Source organism: Fukomys damarensis, unplaced genomic scaffold, assembly GCF_012274545.1.
Source record: "Fukomys damarensis isolate Sample0158 unplaced genomic scaffold, DMR_v1.0_HiC HiC_scaffold_36, whole genome shotgun sequence".
NCBI classification, from domain to species: domain Eukaryota; kingdom Metazoa; phylum Chordata; class Mammalia; order Rodentia; family Bathyergidae; genus Fukomys; species Fukomys damarensis.
The window spans coordinates 18,125,777-18,146,673 of NW_022900948.1; the positions used below are offsets into that span (position 1 = coordinate 18,125,777).

The window sequence follows — 20,897 nt, forward strand, 5'->3', positions numbered from 1 at the left end:
TTTTTTTTTTTTTTTTTTTTTTTTTTTTTTTTAGTTACATCTTGCTGCTCGGAAAAACACAAAGAAAACAAGACCCAATTAAGCCTAGTGCCTCATTTCCTTATACCTAGGAATAATACTGTAGGAATAACACTGTAGCTCTACAGTAAATACATAGCTCCTGCTTATTAGCTGTTTCTCCTCCAATCAGGTTTGGGCATCATGGTAAACCTAGGCAATTTTTTCACTGAAAAAAATATTCAACAAGTATTTCATCAGTTATGTGCCAGTCACTGTGCTGTTGACAGAAACATGGGACCAATGAATAAAGATCTGGAGAGTTCCACATAAAGAAACAGAATAGTTTCTAAAGATCCCAAAAACCATCCCACCAGTCTACCAGCTACTAACATCAAGCACATTTACACCAGGAGGTATAGGGCTTGTAATCCCATAGCCAGTTTAATTCCTGACTTATCACTGTTGGTTCCTAACTTGGAAAAGTTGCTTAGCCTCTCTGAGCCTATTACTTCATCTGTAAAATACAGGTTAAAATCTCTGTCCCATGAAGAGTAATTAAGAGACACAATACGAATTCACACTTAGCTGTGTTATAAAGGCAACGAAGTGTACATTTATGTGTGTTTTGTATATCTGTTAAATCTCTATGCTACTGATTGTCCCTTGATTACTGTTTTGCTGCATCAGTCTTCCTGCCTGAAGCAGAAATTTGTATTCCTTCAGTGATTCAAGCAAACTCACAATTCTACCAAAATATCCAAAAGCTGGGTAGAGACAAAGACTTATCCCTATTCTCTCTCTCCCTCTACTCTTTTTCTTTCTCAATCAGTGCTGTCCAGTGGATTTTCAGCAGTGATGAAAATGTTCTATCCCATATTTGCTATGAAGTGCTTGAAATATGGCTAATGTGATGAGGAACTGACTTTTAAATTATATTTAATTTTTGATAATTTTGATAGTAGAAGTATCCATAGGTCCTAAATCTAATGTCATGCAGCCACTAGGGCTCTGCAGGAAGACACCCCACTCCCACCCTCTGGTTTGTTTTGTCTCACAGAAATCCATCAACAGCAAGCAAAACTATTCATATCTTGTACTGGTTAATTCTGTGATTCTAATAGTTTGATTTACACGAGAATTACCTGGAGTCTTGATTAAACAGCCTGCTGAGCCTATTCCTAGTGTTCCTGGGGTGAGGCCTGTGACTGTCATTTGTAGCACATTCCCAGTTATCCCTGATGCTTCTGGTCCAGAGAACATATTTGGAGAACTGGTAGGTTCTGCAGCATCTTGTGGGGAGACGATTATGCTATAATAGAATCAGTAGACCATGGCAATTTACTCAGACCCAGACCTGAGATTGCTGGTTCTCAACATGAGCTGCCATTTGGAGTCACTTGGGGAGCTTTTACAATTCTTACTGGCCAACCCTAACCCCAGACCATTTCAGTTAGAATCTCTAGGTGTAGGACCCAGATAAACTTCCCCATGTGACTGCTGTGCACAGTCAAGGTTGAAAATCACTGCACTAATGGAACTTGTGCAAACTTCTTAATCTATTTAGCAATAACAATAAATCACTTTATTTAAATCAGAGGATCATTGTGAGACTTAGATGAGGCTATGACGGTAGAAGGATTTTGTAAGCCTTGGAACCTAAAAGTAAAGATTTAGACATTGGCATCTGAAAGAGCCAATTTGTAAATGACAGTGTATTTCCATGGAAACAGGATAACACTGTTCTCTTTGGTTTACATTTTAGTACTGTCCCACTGACCAGGCTGCTACAGGCACAGAAGCTGAGCATGTGCAACAGTTCTACAACCTCCTGACAGCCTCCATTGATGTATCCAGAAGCTGGGCAGAAAAGATTCCAGGATTTACTGATCTCCCCAAAGAAGATCAGACATTACTTATTGAATCAGCCTTTTTGGAGCTGTTTGTTCTGAGACTTTCCATAAGGTAATTAATATTATTTTATCTTCCCTTAATCTACTCCTTTCTTTGAAGCAGTTTGCAGCCTTCTGTGTTTGTACTTGAATTGCCAATGCAAAGTTTGCTGGAGAACCAAATTTGAAATATGATCAAGCAGTTAAAAAAACTGAGCAGTGGGTAATGGAAAGAGTACTCTTGTGGCAGCCAGGACCCCTACATTCTAGAACAATTTCTAACATGAACTGGCTGGATGACCCTGAGCAGGTCATGGCCCCGGTGGAAACTCAGCTTCCTCCATTACTCAAGAAGGAAGTGTATCTCTGGATGTGGTGATCTCTGATGTTCTTGGCAGTCCAACATTCTATGCTTCTAGGAAGAGTTTCATGAGGTATAAGGTATTTCCTGGGAGCAAGTACTGTGTTTGTCTCATGGTAGAACACCTGATGGGACTCTAAAGACTTCCCACTGCTTCTCAATTCCCAGCATTTATTTGAAAAGAACAACTCCTCAATCAAAAAAATTTGGTCCAACTTCTCTTACACAGTGACACCAAACACAAACAGGAAATGATTTTTCAAAAAGATGAATCTCAGGTCTAAACTCCTCTCATAAATTCCACATGTAGCCTTTTTTTTTTCTTCAAGACTTTCCTACACCAGTTTTACTTGAAACACAAGTAAGTATTTCTCTTTCTTTAATGGCAAATGGCTCAGATAATGCTGAACATGAACCATTGACTAGTATAAGAGTTTTAAATATGAAATAAATTGTTTTTTAAAAAGCAAAACAGCTGGGCCTGGTGGCACATACCTGTAATCCCAGTACCCAGGGGCCAAGGCTGGAAGATGACTGTGAGTTCAAGGCCAGCCTGAATTACAAAGCAAGACCTTATCTCAAACTCTCCCCTAAAAGGAAAATCAACAAAACCCAGTTATATACAAAAGGTACAAGGAATCCTTAAAATGATTCCAAAAATGAAATGAATTTATAATATCTGTGGTGAAACCATAACATCCACCCCTGCTTTGGCTAAGGGCTATAGTATAACATTTAGTCAGCTGAAGATGGATTGGTAGAGGTGGCTGTACATAAATTTCAGCTAATCTTTGGTTGTACAGAATCATCCAGCTCTTCCCAAGACTGAATGGGCAGTCCCATGGCTTTATTCCTTTTCCATATTCCCAGCAAGGCTCTACATGTAGCCTTTTTAAAATTGTGCTTTAACACTGTTTTTATTCACACACAGTATGTTTAACTGCATCTTCCTTGCTTTCTTTCAGTTATATATTTTTAAGAGATGGCACCAAACATTTCACCAAATATTAGAGGAAAAATAATACTCTTTCCCCTCTTTCCCTTTCTTACCTTTTTCCCAGTCTCATACTGTGGTGCTAGAAGCTCCCTTTTAATGTATAGGCATCCACATTTCTTTCTTACCTATTTTGGTCTGGTAGACTTTGGAGGAAGTCCAGAAATCTGCATTTTTATCTTTTGCTCAGGTGATTCTGAGCCCAGTGGTCAGAGGTCCATGTTTAAATTCTGACACTGACTCTTTCTATCTTATGTGTGCCTTGTGTAAAGGGATCAGTAGGAGAGATGGAGTGGAGTTACAAGCACTGTCAGTAATTAGTTTCATTTAGAGTTAATCCTGTGTAGTAAGTCCTCAATTTATAAACACTTGAGTTGTGAACTTTCACAGGTGGACTGTATAAAATTCATTTCAACAGATTATGAATGAATCCAATTTACGAATGTTCTCCCAGAACAGAACTTATTCTAAAATCAGGAACTTACTGTATACCAGAGCCAAGCAACAATGTGACTTGTCTAGTAGGCATCCAGCAAAGGATTAAATAGATGATAAGCTCCATGCCAATGAGTACCATATCTGTCCTATTCACCAGTTTGTGCTCAGTAAGTACTTGTTGAGTAAAGGGATGAAAAAAATGCATAGTTAAAGAGATTAACTTTGTTAATGTAATAGGCCAACATAGATAAATAGATAGGAAGATACTTTAATGTTAAGGGGAAGCTAAGATTAAAGTATGAATAACATGGAATTCAGAATTAGTTACACCTAATGCTTTTTACATCCTGTGTACTTGGTTCTGTGCATGGGCTTTCAAATCTTACTTAATTCCCTTAACAGTTTTGGGAGGTACTAATTAGAATTACAGTTTTATAGATCCAGAAAGGGAGTCCAGAGAGGTTAAAGGAGTGCCCAGGTTCACACTGCGAAGTGATGTTCAATTGGAGGTTCCAGTTCATTATATGAGATAATGTAGGATGGTTATGGACATCATATAAACTACCAGGGAAGATTTATAAATAGCTCTCCACAGTCCTGGTGTTCACAACAGAGAAGGCAATATAAATTAGGACTCATTTTGGGTTAGGTCACTCTTTAGTTTGTCGTTGACTTCTTGCACTTTCAAGGACTTGATGCTTTGAATCTACACAGTGGAACTGTAGTGCCTTAGCTTCAGGTCTTATTATTATATTCAGGTTATTGCCCTGACTCAGGATTCCTAAAGGAAACAGTGTCATACTCATTGCAGAGAGAGGCAGTGCAATGGGCTTCCCCTCCATAGTCCCTGAGCACCTGCTCTCCAGGGCAAACTGGTAACTGATTTTAGTAACAGGACAGCAGGTGCCACAACCCCCTCATTCTCTGAGCTGATGCCCCCCCCGTCCTTCACACAAAGAAGTGATGTTTATTGTTTATCCTCAAAAGCACAGTCTTGTTCCTTAGAGGTGTCTGGACGGCATTTACACCACTGTACAAGGTCCCCAACACTGTTCCATGCCTGCTTGGGTGCCTGTATGTTATGCTGTTATGATGTAGGTCAGACTGGACAGACCAGTTTAATGTGTCTGCCTCCTCTACCTGCAGGTCAAACACTGCTGAAGATAAGTTTGTGTTCTGCAATGGACTTGTCCTGCATCGACTTCAGTGCCTTCGTGGATTTGGGGAGTGGCTCGACTCCATTAAAGACTTTTCCTTAAATTTGCAGAGCCTGAACCTTGATATCCAAGCCTTAGCCTGCCTGTCAGCACTGAGCATGATCACAGGTGAGCTCCGCCTTGCTGAAACACAAAGTCATCACATCCCCTTTCTCTTCTATCCCTTGTCAAGGTGGATTCTGGCCTTGGCTGTCACACCAGAAAATTAGGAAAATGACTACCACTTTTCTGAAATCTGTTAAATTTAATTCAAGTAAGAAAATATACATCTACAACTTGTTGTCACAAACTTCTAAAAAAGAGGATTTGTAGTCTATTTAGTTATCATTGTCAGCAAACTTGACTTTCTCGCAAGTGCAAGGATCTGAGTTCGATTTCCCGGTACAAAAAAAAAAAAAAGTCTAACTTTCTTTCCAAGCTCTGTTAACAGTTGGAGTGGCTGTATCAGGGTTATTTTTACAAAGGTTTTCCGTGGAATATTACCTTAACCAGCTATTTCTGCAGGGCAGAGGTGGCAAGACTCCCTTCCCCAGTCCTTGCCTAGTGACTCAAAGCAAAGCCAAAGAACTACAGACATATAAAAGACAATTTTATATATTAACTTTGGGAGAGGACAAAGGAAAATAGGCAGTATTAACAAGCAAAAATGGCTCAACTCAACAGTTTTCAGAACTAGAAGCATAAAACAGATTGAGTTTCTATATTATTCTACTCTCCCTCTAAATGCCTCTCCCTTCCTATCTTTTGGAAGATAAAGAAGCAGGAGGTAGCAGGAGAGGGAACACTGGCCATCAGTTCCCAGCCTAGCTGCAGTTCTCTTTGCCCCTCACACTGCTGCAGTTTCCTTTGGATTTCTTCCTTTCTAGTCTGACTCGATCAGTGACAGGAGCTGGGTGCTTTGGAGAAGCTAACCAGACCTGGGCTCATCTCCTTTTTGGTCACATCCAAGAAGAGGCCAGGCTGTTGTGCTGAGGGTGAATTTCAGAGTTGATAATATGCTCTTGGCTGGGAGAAATGATATTCAGGCAGGCAGTGAGTTTCCAGAGGCCTAAGTGCATCCCCTGGCATAGATGGTCCCTTCTTTTTGATGCATCAGAGCTGCGCATTGATTTTCCCAAACATATATGCATCTTCTTGAAGTATTTTCTGAAAGCTAAAGTGAGATGTGTCTTTGTACTTTCAGAGGCTGGGCTGGTTCATCATTTGACTATTTACATGAATGCAAAGCAAAATAAGTAGTGTGTACTGAAGTTAGGAATCAGACATTAACATGTTCCAATAGAGTCTGACTTCCTCCTGGTCTTTGGTTCCAGATGAGGACTCACCTCTTTTTATCAGGCTGCCCCAGACTTTCAAGAGAGTCATTAGTAAAACAAAAACCAAAAGCAACCTCACAGGGTATGGATTCCACTTAGAGGGCTTTCAGATGGCATACTAGAGCACCTTAAGAAGATAAGCACATTTAAGACACAAGGTGTCACCCTAGCAGGATTGTAAGAAAATTGGCTCAAAAGCCACCTTTGTATTAAAACCATTCAGCTCAATTTCACAATCATTCAGCTCTTCCTAAGAAAGTTAGACATTCAAATTAGGAAAGTGTGGAATTTCATTTATTTTTAATATTAAAAGAAAACTAGAGCTCGCCTTGGCTTTCTGCAGATAAAACCAGCCCATTGCCACCTCTCTATGGAAATGGGTATGAAATCTTGTTAATCAGTACATAGTGCACTGTATGTCATGATGACACACATCCCTGCAGGAGACAGAACATAGAAGCATGCATGTGATGTAGGGTGTCAGGTGACACGGTGGAGATGTGGGAGTGGGTACAAGTTGCTAAGACACTGCAGGTGCCACATGTCTTTTCAGAGGGGATTACAGGAGCTGCTCCTTGAAATAGAGCAGAGGCTCCATAGAAGGACTGAGTATTGGAGGCATAAATAAAAAATTGCCAAAGCCATTGAAAATGCAGCTGTCATAAATTTCATAAAGGAGACAACTAAGAGGATAATGGAAGATACCACTGCGCTGATGCGTAAAGGTGGGGCAGAGCATGAAGAACCTTGCACACCTAGAGGAAGCACTGGAATTTATCTTGAGAGCCTTAGGGAGCCACAGAAGTTTTCAAATATATGATGGCTAAGCTTTCGTTTTAGAAAGAGCTACCTTGACAGCTAGTTTTCAACACGAATTGGGGCAGGAAGAAGATAATACAATGTGGGAGCTGTGGCTTAGGAGGAGGGCCTCCCTCAAAGGCCTACTTTGTTTGCTTGTTTTTACCCTTTAAGTGGAAACTAATGAACACCTACTAAGAGACTAGGTCATGTGGGTGCCACGCAGTCTCAACCTGGAGAGACCAGCAATTCAACACAGACAGGACAGAGTAGGAATTAGGGGTAGGGTGGTGCCAATCTCTGCATCCCATTTGTTCTGTGCCCTTTTGTTTGAAGACCTGCTGGAGGAGGAGGCTGTTTGGCATGGCAGAAATATCATGGGCTTTGGAATCCAGCATCTTCCTATTAATCTGGGGCGATATTTTAATAAGTATGTAGTGTTGACTAATGCATTTCGTTTCTCTGAACTTCAGATTTTCCTACCCACAATATCAACAATATCGAGTACAATGTGGATTATGGAAATTTGGGTTTGTGATGTAGCCAGACTGGGTTTGGGATAGGCACTCAGTCTGCTTACATTCTTCCTTGGAGTGATGGTGACATGGCTCCCTCAAATTAGCACATGTCTGCCCTTTTTCCTTGGAAGCCCTGGCTGGTCCAGAATCAAACTCTATGCCATGGGCCAGGGATTTAGCTCAGTGGTTCTGCTGCCTGCCTCGCAAGCACAAGGACCTGAATTCGATCCCCGGTACAAAAAAAAAAATCTCTATGCCATGAGGAAAGAAGTGGTAGCCTTATAAGGCAGTATGTTCAGTGACTATTTCCTTGGGCACTTGAGAGAGAAGCTTGAATTGATGTAATTAAGTTACACGGATGGGGGGCTCCAGTGCTTCGAAGTGTTGGCTTTGGGCCTCTCCCTCACGCAACTTCAATTCCTCCCCTCACTCCTGCCAGCCTGTGCAGAGCAGCTGTTACAGGTGCTGTGGTTATAACCCAAAGGAGAATAAGCCCTCTGTTCTCCTTTCTGGCCTGGAGGAGTTTGAGATGCATGAAAGCATCAGGAAATGGCAGAAGACGGGATGCCTGGGAAGCAGTGCACATTGTTATGGTTAACTTTCATTTGAAATGTCAGCTTCCATGAATCTTGACTTTTCTCCTTTTTCTTAAATTCAGTATTGGAAGTCAAACTCAGGAGTGCTCTACCATGGAGCTGCATCCCCAGCCTTTTATTATTATCATTATCATTATTGTTATTATTATTATTTTGGCATTGGTTTTTGCTAAGTTGCCCAGGTGGGACTCAAACTTGATTTTGATTAAACTATGATTAGAATCTTGACTTGTGAATAAGCTCCATCATCATAAAGAATAATTTGGAATGTCAGCTGAGCCATTGGTATTAGTATAGTCATTCCCAAAATATCTGTTCTTAAACTAGAGAAAAACTCCTGCAAGGAAAATAAGGTCTTAGAAGTTTAACTAGTCTGGCTTCCAGGAAAAGTATTAAGAACCTGGATAGTATTGGTGGTTTACATAAACATACCCCTGCCCCAATTCTATTCTTTCCTCCTCCTCTTCTGTCTAGGCCCCTTTATGAAAAACTAGGTGGCAAGGTAGGGCAGGAAATGGTTTCTTTCTGGTCACTCTCCCTTCCTACAGTCATAAGGGAGTTTCCCATAGCTGTAGTTTTCAAATTACTTTTTAGGCTCTCGATTTGTCAGACTTAACACTTGCTATTTGCCAGTGCTACATCCCTGGAATAATGAAAATGCTTTACTTCTGGTTAGATACCAATGTGTTGGTGCCTGGTTGCAGCTAATTGTATTTAATAAATAAGAAGCCCTCCAAATGGAAAGTAGGGTAGAACTACCATCTTATAAATATCTATTCATTAAATAATCTTGAAGGCTTTTATGTGCCAAACACTATGACAGTCACTAGCAGTGTGAAGATAAGCAAGCTGATGGAATTCTGCTGTCAGAAAATGTACAGTCTCCCCAGAAATCATGCATGGTTATGATATAATGAACTTGTATGGTGGTCAGTGTCCAAGCCCTTAAGTAGAACCAGTCTGTGCAAGGGAAATCCAGGTAATTACCAACATTTTTGGGGTGAGAGAAGGTGGAGGCACTGGTCATGAATGATTTCTCAAGGAAGTAGCATCTAGACTGAGAAGATGTAAAGAACATTCTAGCTCAAGAAAACTAGAAGGCAGTGGAACACCTCAGTACATTTTGGGGAAAAAGAAAACATGTGTGGTGGAGTTGAGTTATGCTTGTGCCAAATCACATATATGATCTCTGTAGAAAGAAGAGAAAAATTGTAAGGGTTTAGCTATTACTCTCAATGTCCACACATTCGTAATCAAGCTCAAGAGAGCAGATATCACTGTGGGTCACAGTTTCACTGCATCAGATACTGAAACTGAAAGCATGTCCTGTGCTTTGGGGAAATTGAGAGGATTTTCAGGGAAACAACTGATTCTGTGAGATGTTTACTTTATGGCCTATTATTATGACCTAACTTCTGGATTCTGTAAAATGCATTTACCATATAATAATAGGGGCACTAGGAATGGAAAGGTCATTTTGGACCAGGTGGCAGAGGAAATCTTCAATGCCCAAATGCCATTTTGTAAATCACTACACTCTAAGAATAGCTTTCTCTTCTATACTCAGGTCTCCTCTCAGGTGAGACAATAACTTCTTTCTCTTTTGGAACATGACCTCTAAAACTGAAGAGGAGGAAGGAAGGCAGAACCAGGTGCAGAAAGCAGTGAAACAGTGACATGTCAAGACCAGACGGGTGGCTGATCCTGCCACGCCCTCCACCACCTGTCTTTCCAGGCTTCTCATGCTCACTCTAAGTGGTTACCTAGTTACTCTGTTTTTGGATCAAATATAGCCATCAGCAACATTTCAAGGAAAACTACATGTAAAATTTGGCAGGATAATATAGTTTGAAAAAGAGGTGGGTGGTTTTAGGATTTGGATATTAAAGCTCTTAATTCAAGCTTTTACTAGGCATCTTGTTAGGGATACAATGTTGGGCAATTCCTTGCCCTCTCCAAATATCAATTTTCTCATTTATGACAGGGATGATGCCTTAGTCTATGTAGGCTGCTGTAACAAAAATACCATGGCTAACTCTTATTTTTCTTACATACTTTCAGGTAGAACTAGCTGTTCTCCTAAGTATCCATAAAGATTTTCATGCTTCTCTATTATTGTACATATATAACGGACTAAGGGATTTCTTTCTTTTGCTAATGTCTTGGTTTATTTTTATTTAATCTTTTCATATGCAAAGATACATACATTTATTTTCCTTTAGACAACACTGTGGTTGCAGTGTATATATAGTTTTGCAATCTTTTCAAATGTCTTGCGAACATTTTTCCCTGTCAATTTTCGGTGGTACCAAGTGGTTCATCATTCAATTCAGATCAGCCTGATAACATTTATTGAAGCTCATTCTAGGAATTTGAGTTATACATTGATACTCAATCAAAAATCCAAGGGCAGGGAGAGTCTTATGTGTCTTTAAAATTAGTTTAGTACTTGAAAGTATGTAGCATATTGCAAATATTAGTTGAATGAATGAGTTAACACTATCAGTCTCCCAAGTTAGGAAATCAGAATTAATTCTTATTAGCCTACCATTGCTATTAGAAAATAGCCAGAAATCTCGAGAATTGCCTTATTTCAAGTCCAATTAATTCAGTAAATATTTAATGAGCATGTGCTATGTACCAGACATACAATCTTTTACCTGTAAAGAGTCTGTTGTCTTGTTGGAAAGACAGACAGACAGACACCTACTCAAAGACAGGACTGAAAAGCACTATGATACCTCAACACAGGCTGCCCGCTGATAAGAGGCTTTTTGACCAGTACAGGCTCAGTGTGTCTAGGACTGCCCATCAGGAAATGATGTTATATATAATGTGAGAAGTAACTGTGGCTTAACTTCCTAAAGAGGTGTCACTCAGAGCAGGAAGTCCCATTTGTTGGCTGGTGTTTCAGCTACAAACACCTCTCTGGGGGAGCCAGCCTCTCCTTCCCTTTGGCAGGAGCTGAAACCTCATCTCTGAGTTAGCCTATGCCCTAAGACTAGCTCCAAAAGAGAGGTTGCTTTTCCTTGAGGAGGCTCCTGCTCGCTCCTCTCCGTCCCTTTTCTCATCTCTGGTCCCACCATCAGGAAGAAAATTCAATATTTCTCAAAGGCCCATGAGGCAGAAGTGGGAGCTATCAGATGGCAAAATTTAGCTCAATAAAAGAAACTAAGAACTCTTTGAAATTAGAAGAAGCTCCCTTGTGAAATGAGTTCTCCTAGACAGAACTATCTGAAATTGGAATAAGCTGCCTTAGGAAGTGAGTTCCTGCCTTGGGGAGTAAGATTTGCAAACAGTGACTAGATAAACTCTACATATTGACTGAATCAAGTATCTTTCAGGGACTAGGATTGACTAGAGCAAGTCTTCTCCAGTTTTCATGTGTACACTAGGCAACTTGTTAAATTACAGATTTTGAGTAGGTGAATCTGGGGCGGCACCTAAAGTTTGGCCTTTCTCACAAGCTTCTTGTTATGTTGATCTTGCTGGTTTGGGGACCATCCCTCTAGTAGCAAAAAATAAGGAAACCTATTGGTAATTGAGATTCTCTGAAATTAATAACTACCACTTAAAAACAACTAGTGCCAGACTCTGTGCCAAGGGATTTACATGTTATTTTGTTTAAAGTTGTTTAATCAGTAAATACATTTGGAAGTACTTGGGATGAATTACAGCAGAGACCAAAAAAAAAAAAGAAAATTACAGCAGAGACAGGAAGCAAGGAGACCAGTCAAGAATTATTATCACAGTCTAGGTAGCAGATATTTAATATCTAGGCCAGAGGAAGTTGGTACTAAAAAGAGGACATAGATTGCAGGGAAAAATCACAGAGATAATAACTAAAGTTTTGGGAATAGATTAAATTTATGGGCTATGGGGAAGAAGTTGTTGATAGAGATTATTATGTGGGGTGGTGAAAATTGTGATGACACTAATGGAAAACTCCGATATAGCTGATTTGTAAAGAAAGGTAATAAGTTTTAAGCAGAGAAGATATTTGCAAACATTGTTTAATAGTGCTAGCCATTATTCTACATACGTACATGTGATAATTCATTTAATTTTCAAAGCAATCTTCAAGGCAACTGCCATTGTTAACCTTGTTTTACAAATGTAGAAATAGACCCAAAGTCACCCAGCTAATAAGTGGTAGAGCATGGATATACACCAGGAAACCTGGTTTTAAAGCTTCAGATGTGGTAGGTTTAGAGTTTATAATGGTGTTTACTATTGTAAGCTTTTTAATAACTTGCAACATGTTTATTTGTGTCTGTGATAATTTAATCATTTTACATATCCTTATTTTCCATCTGTATATTCATTTAACAGATATTTATTGAGTGTCACTTATGTACTAGGTTTCAGGCTGGAGATACAGCAATCAGCAAATACAGGTCATGTCCCCATGCAGCTTATACCTACTGAGAGAGGCAGGCAATTGTTACATAAATGTCTGATTTCAAACTATTATGTCCTGTGATGGGAAGAAACAGTGCTATAAGAGAATGTGACAAACTAGGAGCAAAAAGGGAAGCTTTCTTGAAGAAATGTTTGATCTGAGTTCAAAAGCCTAAGTAGATCATAACCAGCAGAAGATAGAAAACATGAATACAGACCTAAATGATTCTAATATTTCATTCAGTCATTCACACCCCCGCCATTTTATCCCTTTCCCTTAACCCTAACTCCTGTCCTCTTTCAACAGAGATGTCTGACATGGAGAGTAAAATGCACAGGATCTAGCTGTGTCTTTAGATGTTAACTCCACACACAGATCAGCATCTGTTGCCTGTTTTCTCTGCTGCCCTAAGACCGGTAGCTATAACATTGCTCACCACAGAATAGGTACTCCATAAATACTTGTTGAAAGAAGCAATTAATCCACTAGTTAATTAGGTACACTAAAAGTAGGAAGGTTAGGGAAGCTAGTTCACCTCAGGATGAGGAGAAACTTTCTAACAACTAGAGGTATTCGAAGTAGGAGGCAGCAAACTATAGTATAATGGAATTATCTGGTCTTGGCATTGAAGAGAGCCACTTGCTGATTTGGACCCTGGCTAAATCACTTAACTCTAAGTCTTAGCTTTCATATCAATTAATTAAAGATAATCTTTGTCCTGCCTAATTTACAGGGCTTTTATGAGGGTGAGATAATCTAAGTAAAAGAGAATAATATGAGGTATTACTGAAAAATATGGTGTGTGCTTAAATTTTAAAAAAAGTATTATAATCCAAGACACATTGCCATTTATCCTCCTCAAAATACTCCCCTCTCTTTAAACACCCTTTATCCCATCATTCTTAGCACCTTCTGAAGCAGTGTTCTGCAAGTCCTTTTTTTCTGAGTGTCTTTAGTTGCACAGTCATGATGTCTTGATGACATCACTGATGCAAAATGTTTACCTTTTGAGATCATTTTGGGGAAAAGCTAGAATTTACATAGTGGCAGATTCAGTGAATAAGGTGGATGAGGACACACTGTCATGTTTTCAGAAGCCTGCCTTTCTGTGGTCAGTGGTACTTGACAGGAGTATTCATTGTATTTTCCATCACAGCTCATGAAGCCATGAAAGGGGTCTTCTAGAACTGCTTTAGAAAGTAGCAAGAATGATAGAGTAAGTGTATTTCAAGCAAGGGAGAGTATTTTGAGGGGGATTAATAGTAATGTGTAGTTTACTGTAATATTTAATCATATTTTTGATCATCCCTTATATAAAGTTCTATTAGATACATTTTTATTCTCAGCTTGAATACGAACATCCAGTCTAGCTGGTACTTGACACTCTTTGTAGTATCTTGTGGTGGAGATTGTTCTGTTAGATGGGAATTTAAGTGAGTCAATCCATTCCAATTTCTGTTTACAGTGATTATGACACATAAATTATACCATTTCTATATGTTGTGATTTTGAAGTTTCAAATATGTAATGCTTGAGTTAAAATATCAAAATCAAAATATAGGATAAATGTTATAGAGATCAAAATGCAAGAAATACTGACAAGCTTGTTTTCTTTAATAGTAGAGACAGATCTTGAATGACGATGTTCTGCATAAAATTTTCTAGAAAAGGAGATAACCCAAATGCCTAATTTGTCCCAAAATGTATGCACTTTCTGTATATTAGCTCTGCAGCCGTGTTACCACACTTCAAGAAGAAAGGAGGTCCCTTCATCTTAAGGTCAGCGATTGGGGTTCTAAGGAATTTCAAATTACTGGGATGCTCTCAGATACTTAGTGACTCCCTAGTGATCAAACAGTCTTGCTGGCTCCTGGCAGTAGTTTGCATGGAGACTGAATTTTACCTTAAACCTTTTGGAAAAGCAGAGAAGCCACAAATCAGAGGCTGTTCAGAACAACAAAGAAGGGTTGAGGTGCCTTTGGCTTCTGACAGAAGTGTCTCTGAATTCCTCAAGGAATTCCAGGCCTAGAGTTGATCCAGCTGGCAGGAGGTATCGATCTCCACTTGAATTCACTGAATAAATAATGGTTGCCATAGTTATTGAGCCGTCACAACTGGCTGCAGAGCAAGGAAAACTCGGAGGCCTCCTTCTGTGAGTTTGGCCCTGAGAAATCTGGCTACGAGGTTCCACAATCAACTCTCTCTGGAAATTCAGCCACCATATTGCTCAGTTTCACCTCCATAATGAATAGGGGATCATAAATACTGTGTGTAACATGAAGCACTGAAAGGAAGGGGAAACTTAAATCAATAGATTAGTATTTTATTCTGAGAAAAGCATCTCTCCCTAGCTTATGAATCAGATGTGATATATCTCAATATTAATAGAGCTTAGCATCCACAAGGGCATTTGATCGTGTTACAGTCAATAGAAGGCCCCTCAAAAGACCCACTGCCATCTTGTTCTGTTTTAACATTGCTATACAAAACAGCACTAACCTAGAAATTTTATAAGACAGTAAAAAATCTTATGCAGTCATCTCTTAGATATTTTCATATTTTGCTTTCCTTCATCCTTTTCTATATGCAAATAATAATGTTTACATAGATATAATGACAGGTTAGACACTGCTTAATATTCTATTCCTTTAATATTATGGGTATTCTTCCATGCTGCTTCAGAGACTTCATGCTTGTCCTTTTCCATGTCTGTAGAATCTCCCATTATGTGGACACACCATGATTTACCTGAAAGCTCCCCTGTTCTTCAACCCGTTATTTTTTTCCAGTGTTTATTTTTGCCCTTGTGTGGTAGATGTTGGTAAAAAGTTAACACTACACCAAATGTCTCCGCGTATAGTATTTTCTTTTTCTGTTGAATTTTTCCTGTGTAGAAATTCCCAAGAGTAGGATTACTTGGTCAGAGGCTATGAACATCTTATAGCTCTTGAAATTTACTGCTAAATTTGCAGACTGCTTCTATGCTTTTGGAGGGGAAATAAAACTTTAGGCAGAACACCACTGCAGGCAGGATATCTCTTGAAGTTCACTCTTGAGTGCTTCTCTGAGTCAAAACACAAAGCTCTGTGTTTTGTACAGATAAGCTAAGGGGAAAAGTTTGCACCTGGGCTGATTAGCAACAAGTTTCTCAGGAAAAGCAAAGTCATGCATTGCAAAGCTTTTGAATGAGGGGACTTTACTGCCTATGTTTGATCTTGCAGTTGTCAACCACTTGCCAAGTGTCTGGCATTCTTAGGTGCTGCCTTCCCATGTGTGCAGCACTCTACAGTTGACAGATGCTTTCAGATAAATAACATCATCATAGTTGAGCTTCACGACTACCCATGGAAGTGGGTTTGGTTATAATCACACTTATATTTTAATTTATTATGTAATATTTCAGATAGACAGGAAAGATATAGCAAAGACTCCTGCATTTTCCGCCCCATAATCCCTATTTTTCTATGAAGACATTGAGCCTTACACAGGTTAAGTCATGTGGTTAGCAGGTGACAGAACAAGAACTGCCATTTGGATCTGTTGAACTCCAAGCCCAGTGCCCCTTTCTCTATGGCATGTCACATCAAGATGCAAAGTAGAATCCACTGATATGGAGCTAGCCATTTTCATGGTTTTAATTTAATATAATTTAACACATCAGGGCTAGAAAGGACCTGAGACGTTATTGGTGCAGCCCATTTTTTGACATGATTCTAAAAAGTGAAAGTCTTGTCCAAGTCACATACAACTAACCAAGCTGGAGAAAATACAGCTTTTGGAAAAGAAAAGAGAAAATGTTTAGGTAGTGGTTTCATTTTGCTGGTCGGCTTTTGACTTAAAGAAATTAATAACAAAAATTTCTCCAACTAAAATAACTAAGTCCAGGAGAAATCAGAAGCAACTTCTTGATTTCCCATTAGAAAGATATCTGTGTCTCTCAAAAACTGATTTTTACATGTAAATAGATGGAGAAAGAAAACCTTGAGATAACTGAGGCCAAGCTCTTCCCTTAGAAAAGAAGCTATATTATCTAAACTCTGAGGGGAAGCAAAGGGCCTTGTACTGAGTGTCAGGCTCCTTTCTCATCGTTAGGAAATGCAGCAGGACTGTGTAACAAGAGGACAGAATCTGCTTGGAAGATAGGATTCAAATCCATCTTTTAGCAGCTGGTAGAGTGCCAGGTGTAGGTCAATAGGAGCTTCAAGGAGGTGGGAGGGAACAAGGAGAAGTAAAGCTGGGTTCTTCCCAATGCTGTTTAACATAAAAATATAAGAATACACTTTGGATTGGGTCTTGCAGGGCAGCCCTTGCATTAGCAAATAGAATTAGCCTCCTTATCTCCCTCAAGTGAGTCTGTTGAGATGGGAACAGTAATTCATTTTTCTGGATCCATGTCCCCTTCACTCTGAAAGAGAGTTGTGTACTAATAGGGCTTCTATAAGATCTTAACAGGATAATGTGTACAATAATAACCATGTGTCATGCATTTGCTGCTATTGTGTATCAAGAACTGTGTGCTGCTCTTGCACTATTCACCTATTGGCCCTCCCAGAAACCTTGGATTGGGTATGATCGTTATCTTCATCTCATAAAGAAACTGAGGCTCAGAAATTAAGAGACTTACTCAAGAGTACGCAGCAAGTAAGCAACAATACTGGAATTCAAACCCTGGCGTTGTTTGAAACAAAGGCTATAACCTACCTCTCAGAAGAAGAGTACTTTATTTTTACTATTCCAAAAAGGACAAAGCTTCTTGATTAGGGATTAAGAGTGTCTTAAGATGTATCTGCCTCCTAAACTTGCCCTTGTCTATCTTTCTGCAGAACGACATGGGTTAAAAGAACCAAAGAGAGTAGAGGAGCTATGCAACAAGATCACAAGCAGCTTAAAAGACCACCAGAGTAAGGGACAGGCCCTGGAGCCCACTGAGCCCAAAGTCCTGCGTGCACTGGTAGAACTGAGGAAGATCTGCACCCTGGGCCTCCAGCGCATCTTCTACCTGAAGCTGGAAGACTTGGTGTCCCCACCTTCCATCATTGACAAGCTCTTCCTGGATACCCTACCTTTCTAAGCAGGAGCAGCCTGAGCAAGGAGGCCACCTCATCTGCTAGCTCATGCTTGTTAAGCAGAAAGGGATGGGGCTGAACACCTACTATTTTTCTTTCCTTCCTTCAGAGAAAAAGCAGCTCCTATATAAAGCAAAGACATTTTCCTGGAATCTTTCCTGACATCCTTAAACCAGAAAACTTACAGAGTATTGTGTTGGAGTTGTGTTTTCTATTTAGGCTTTGGAGGGTGGGGTGGGAAGGGTTATAGTTCACAAAGGTTTTCTAAGAAATTGCTAACAAAGCACTTTTGGAAGATGCTATCCCAGCAGGACAAAAAAAAAGGTTGATATAACTGTTTTAAAAACTCTTTCTGGGGAATACAATTATAGTTGCTTTGTATTTAAAAACAAGAACAGCCAAGGGTTGTTCGCCAGGGTAGGATGTGTCTTAAGATTGATCCCTTTAGAATACACTTCCTGTATCAAGGGTACATATGTGGTGCAAATAAGACAGAAAGTCCTTTTTTGTAATTTCTTTCTTTGTTTATTTTACTTTAACATATGGTAAATATGAAGAATTACCTACAAATCTGACATAGCAAAACAATAATGGCTGTTCACTTCCATATACAAGTGCAATTTTTAAAGTGCTGTCTTACTAAGTCTTGTTCATGAACTCTCCTTTATTTTATATGGAAATAAAAATGAAACAGTCATGTTTGCAAATAACTTGCTAATTTTCCTAGCAAAGGCTTGGTCCACATGCCCTGTAAGAACCCTTTTAAGAGATGGTCCATCCAAGACTTTTAGGCCTTTCTTCATGAAGCTAGATCCCTGCTGGGATTCTAGCTGTCCTGATAGGGGATTATGAAATGGATTACATACAACTGTTTGGTTGTGTTCTATCAACCCTTCCAGAATTCTCTAAACATCCTTCAGTTGTACTGACTTACTGATACATTCTTTCAGAAAGCTAAGGAGCATTTGATGAATCAGTCAAGTATTTGATCCACAGCTGAGAACATGCAAATAAGTAGGAACTGGGTCATACAGGGTAAACACCAGGGATAGTAAGGAGATATATAAAATTTAATTTTTGTTATTGGTTAAAGAGAAAGTTTTGGAGAGTGAGCAAGTCTTTTTTTAAAATAAATTAGTATTAATGTGAGTACTAGAAAAGATTAGTGGGTTGTGTTTCAACATTCCGTGTTCGTACTCCCTTTTGTATGTTTATACTGTTAATGCCATATTATTATAAGATAATTTGTTGCATAGTGTCCTTATTTGTATAAACATTTGTATGCACGTTATATTGTAATAGCTTTGCCTGTATTTATTGCAAGACCACCAGCTCCTAGAAGCTGAATTACAGAATACTTAAATGGGGTGTTCACAGTGACTTGGATACACCAATTAGAAGCTAAGCAAATATATATATATAAATATAGCAAGTCACATATATATATTTATAATGTCTTTTTATTAACCATTTGTACAATAAATGTCACTTCCCATGCCGTTATTTTATGGTTCATTTGCAGTGACTTTTAAGGCAGTACTGTTTAGCACTTTGATATTAAAATTTTGCTTATGTTTTGCTAAATTCAAATAATGTTTGAAGATTTTTAGGTCTAAAAGTCTTTATATTATATATTCTGTATCAAGTCAAAATGTCTTTGGTCATTTTGCTAAGAAACAAACTTTGAATGTCAAACTGATGTCATAGTAATTTTCATTAGCTTTAAATCATTTTTCTTTAGTCTTTTTAAAGGAAAAATAACAAAACTATGCTGTTTATATTGTCATTAAATCATACAATCAAACAAATGCCAAATGAATTGCCTAATTGCTGCAAATTATAACCCAGATAACAAATCATATAATTTTTTCTGAGTCATTCTGATATTTGACCATGTATTATGTTTGTGTGAGCTTTTATGAAAGATTATTATTTTTATATCAAGATGATAGGACCGGGATTGCTAGGGTTTTGAAATGTTAGACCTGGAAGGGCCCTAGTTTCTTAACCTGTCCTATCTCCTGCAATTCATAGAGGAGAAGAAAACTAAAGTCCATTGAAGGTTGACAGAGTTTTACAGTCAACCAGCTAATAACAGACTCAAGAATGAGATTTAAGGCACCTTCCCATAGTCTTTTTTTTTTTTTCTCAACTTTCTGCATCTGTAAGAAAGCAGGCTTTTAAATATAATCACTAATATTAACATTTTACCTGAAGATAACCACAAATAAAGTAGTACTTTTGCATTAATTTTTGAGCTTATATGCAAACATAATAAATATCAAGAAAGCTAACATTTCATAAAGGATAGCTTCAGACCAAATTCAAACTGAATTTGAATAAATTAGAAGCACTGTGTACATACATAACCTTCTTGTGAGCCATGAATATTTGAAAAGTTAATCTTTGTTTTTGTCACTTCTGAAAAGGAAAAACAAAGCAAAACGAAAACAGAACCCAAGGAAAAAAAAATGCTTTACTTGTTATTTTTACATCCATCAGATTTAGGAAAAAAGACTTTTAGCTGTCACATCTTATTGGTTGGAAGGAATAATGAAGCTTTTTTAGTTATAGGTCCAGACACTAGTGCTGAAAATAATGATTATAGCCAGTGTTCTTCTGTCTTCCATAGTTACTACAACTATGACAGCCTCATAAGTCGTGCATCAGTTCATATCTCTGTTTCTCTCTCTCCTTTCCTCCCCCTTCTCTCCTCTCTCTCTCTCTCTCTCTCTCTCTCTCTCTCTCTCTCTCTCTGTCTTAATGTTAACCCACAAGTATGTACAGAGTGAATGACCACTAGCTCAGAAGACAGCAAACATTAAAGCAGGTGATTCTTCCCCTTGTGGGAGAGCTCTCTCAGTATGAACATGCCTTCCATAGGCAAAAATCAGGAATCCACCAGCTGTTAATGGAGAGTGCCTTGCTTTTATTGCAGACAGCAGAGTTTTCCCAAGTTCCTCTACTCCTCTAACAGCATTGCTCTTTAGTGTGTGTTAACCTGTGGTTTGAAAGAAATGCTCTTGTACATTAACAATGTAAATTTAGATGATTAAATTAAATTACATTTTACCAATTGCTACTGGTGTGTTGAATAAGCATGCTTCATTTAACACTTTCCTCTTTATCATTTATATAATATTATTTGCTGTGAACTCTTAAACACATCCCAACATGGATTTTTTTAAAAGGCTTAGTAATGCTGGAAAATTAATAGGCATTCTGAATTGGAAATAGATTAAACCTCACTGATTGGAAGGAAGGACACTCTAAATTCAATAACCATTTATTGACTACTTCCT

The 20,897-nt window shown here is 38.7% G+C and overlaps 1 protein-coding gene across 1 annotated transcript in view; it reads left to right on the plus strand.

Annotated features, from left to right (window-relative positions):
- The window catches only part of Nr4a3 (nuclear receptor subfamily 4 group A member 3), a 36,779-nt gene extending 17,784 nt beyond the window's left edge, over window positions 1-18,995 (plus strand). The window contains 3 exon segments of the mRNA XM_033759178.1: window positions 1,763-1,962; window positions 4,829-5,007; window positions 17,353-18,995. Of these exon segments, the coding sequence (XP_033615069.1) occupies window positions 1,763-1,962; window positions 4,829-5,007; window positions 17,353-17,600 (627 nt within the window). The 3' untranslated portion in view covers window positions 17,601-18,995.
- Window positions 18,996-20,897: the final 1,902 nt, after the last annotated feature.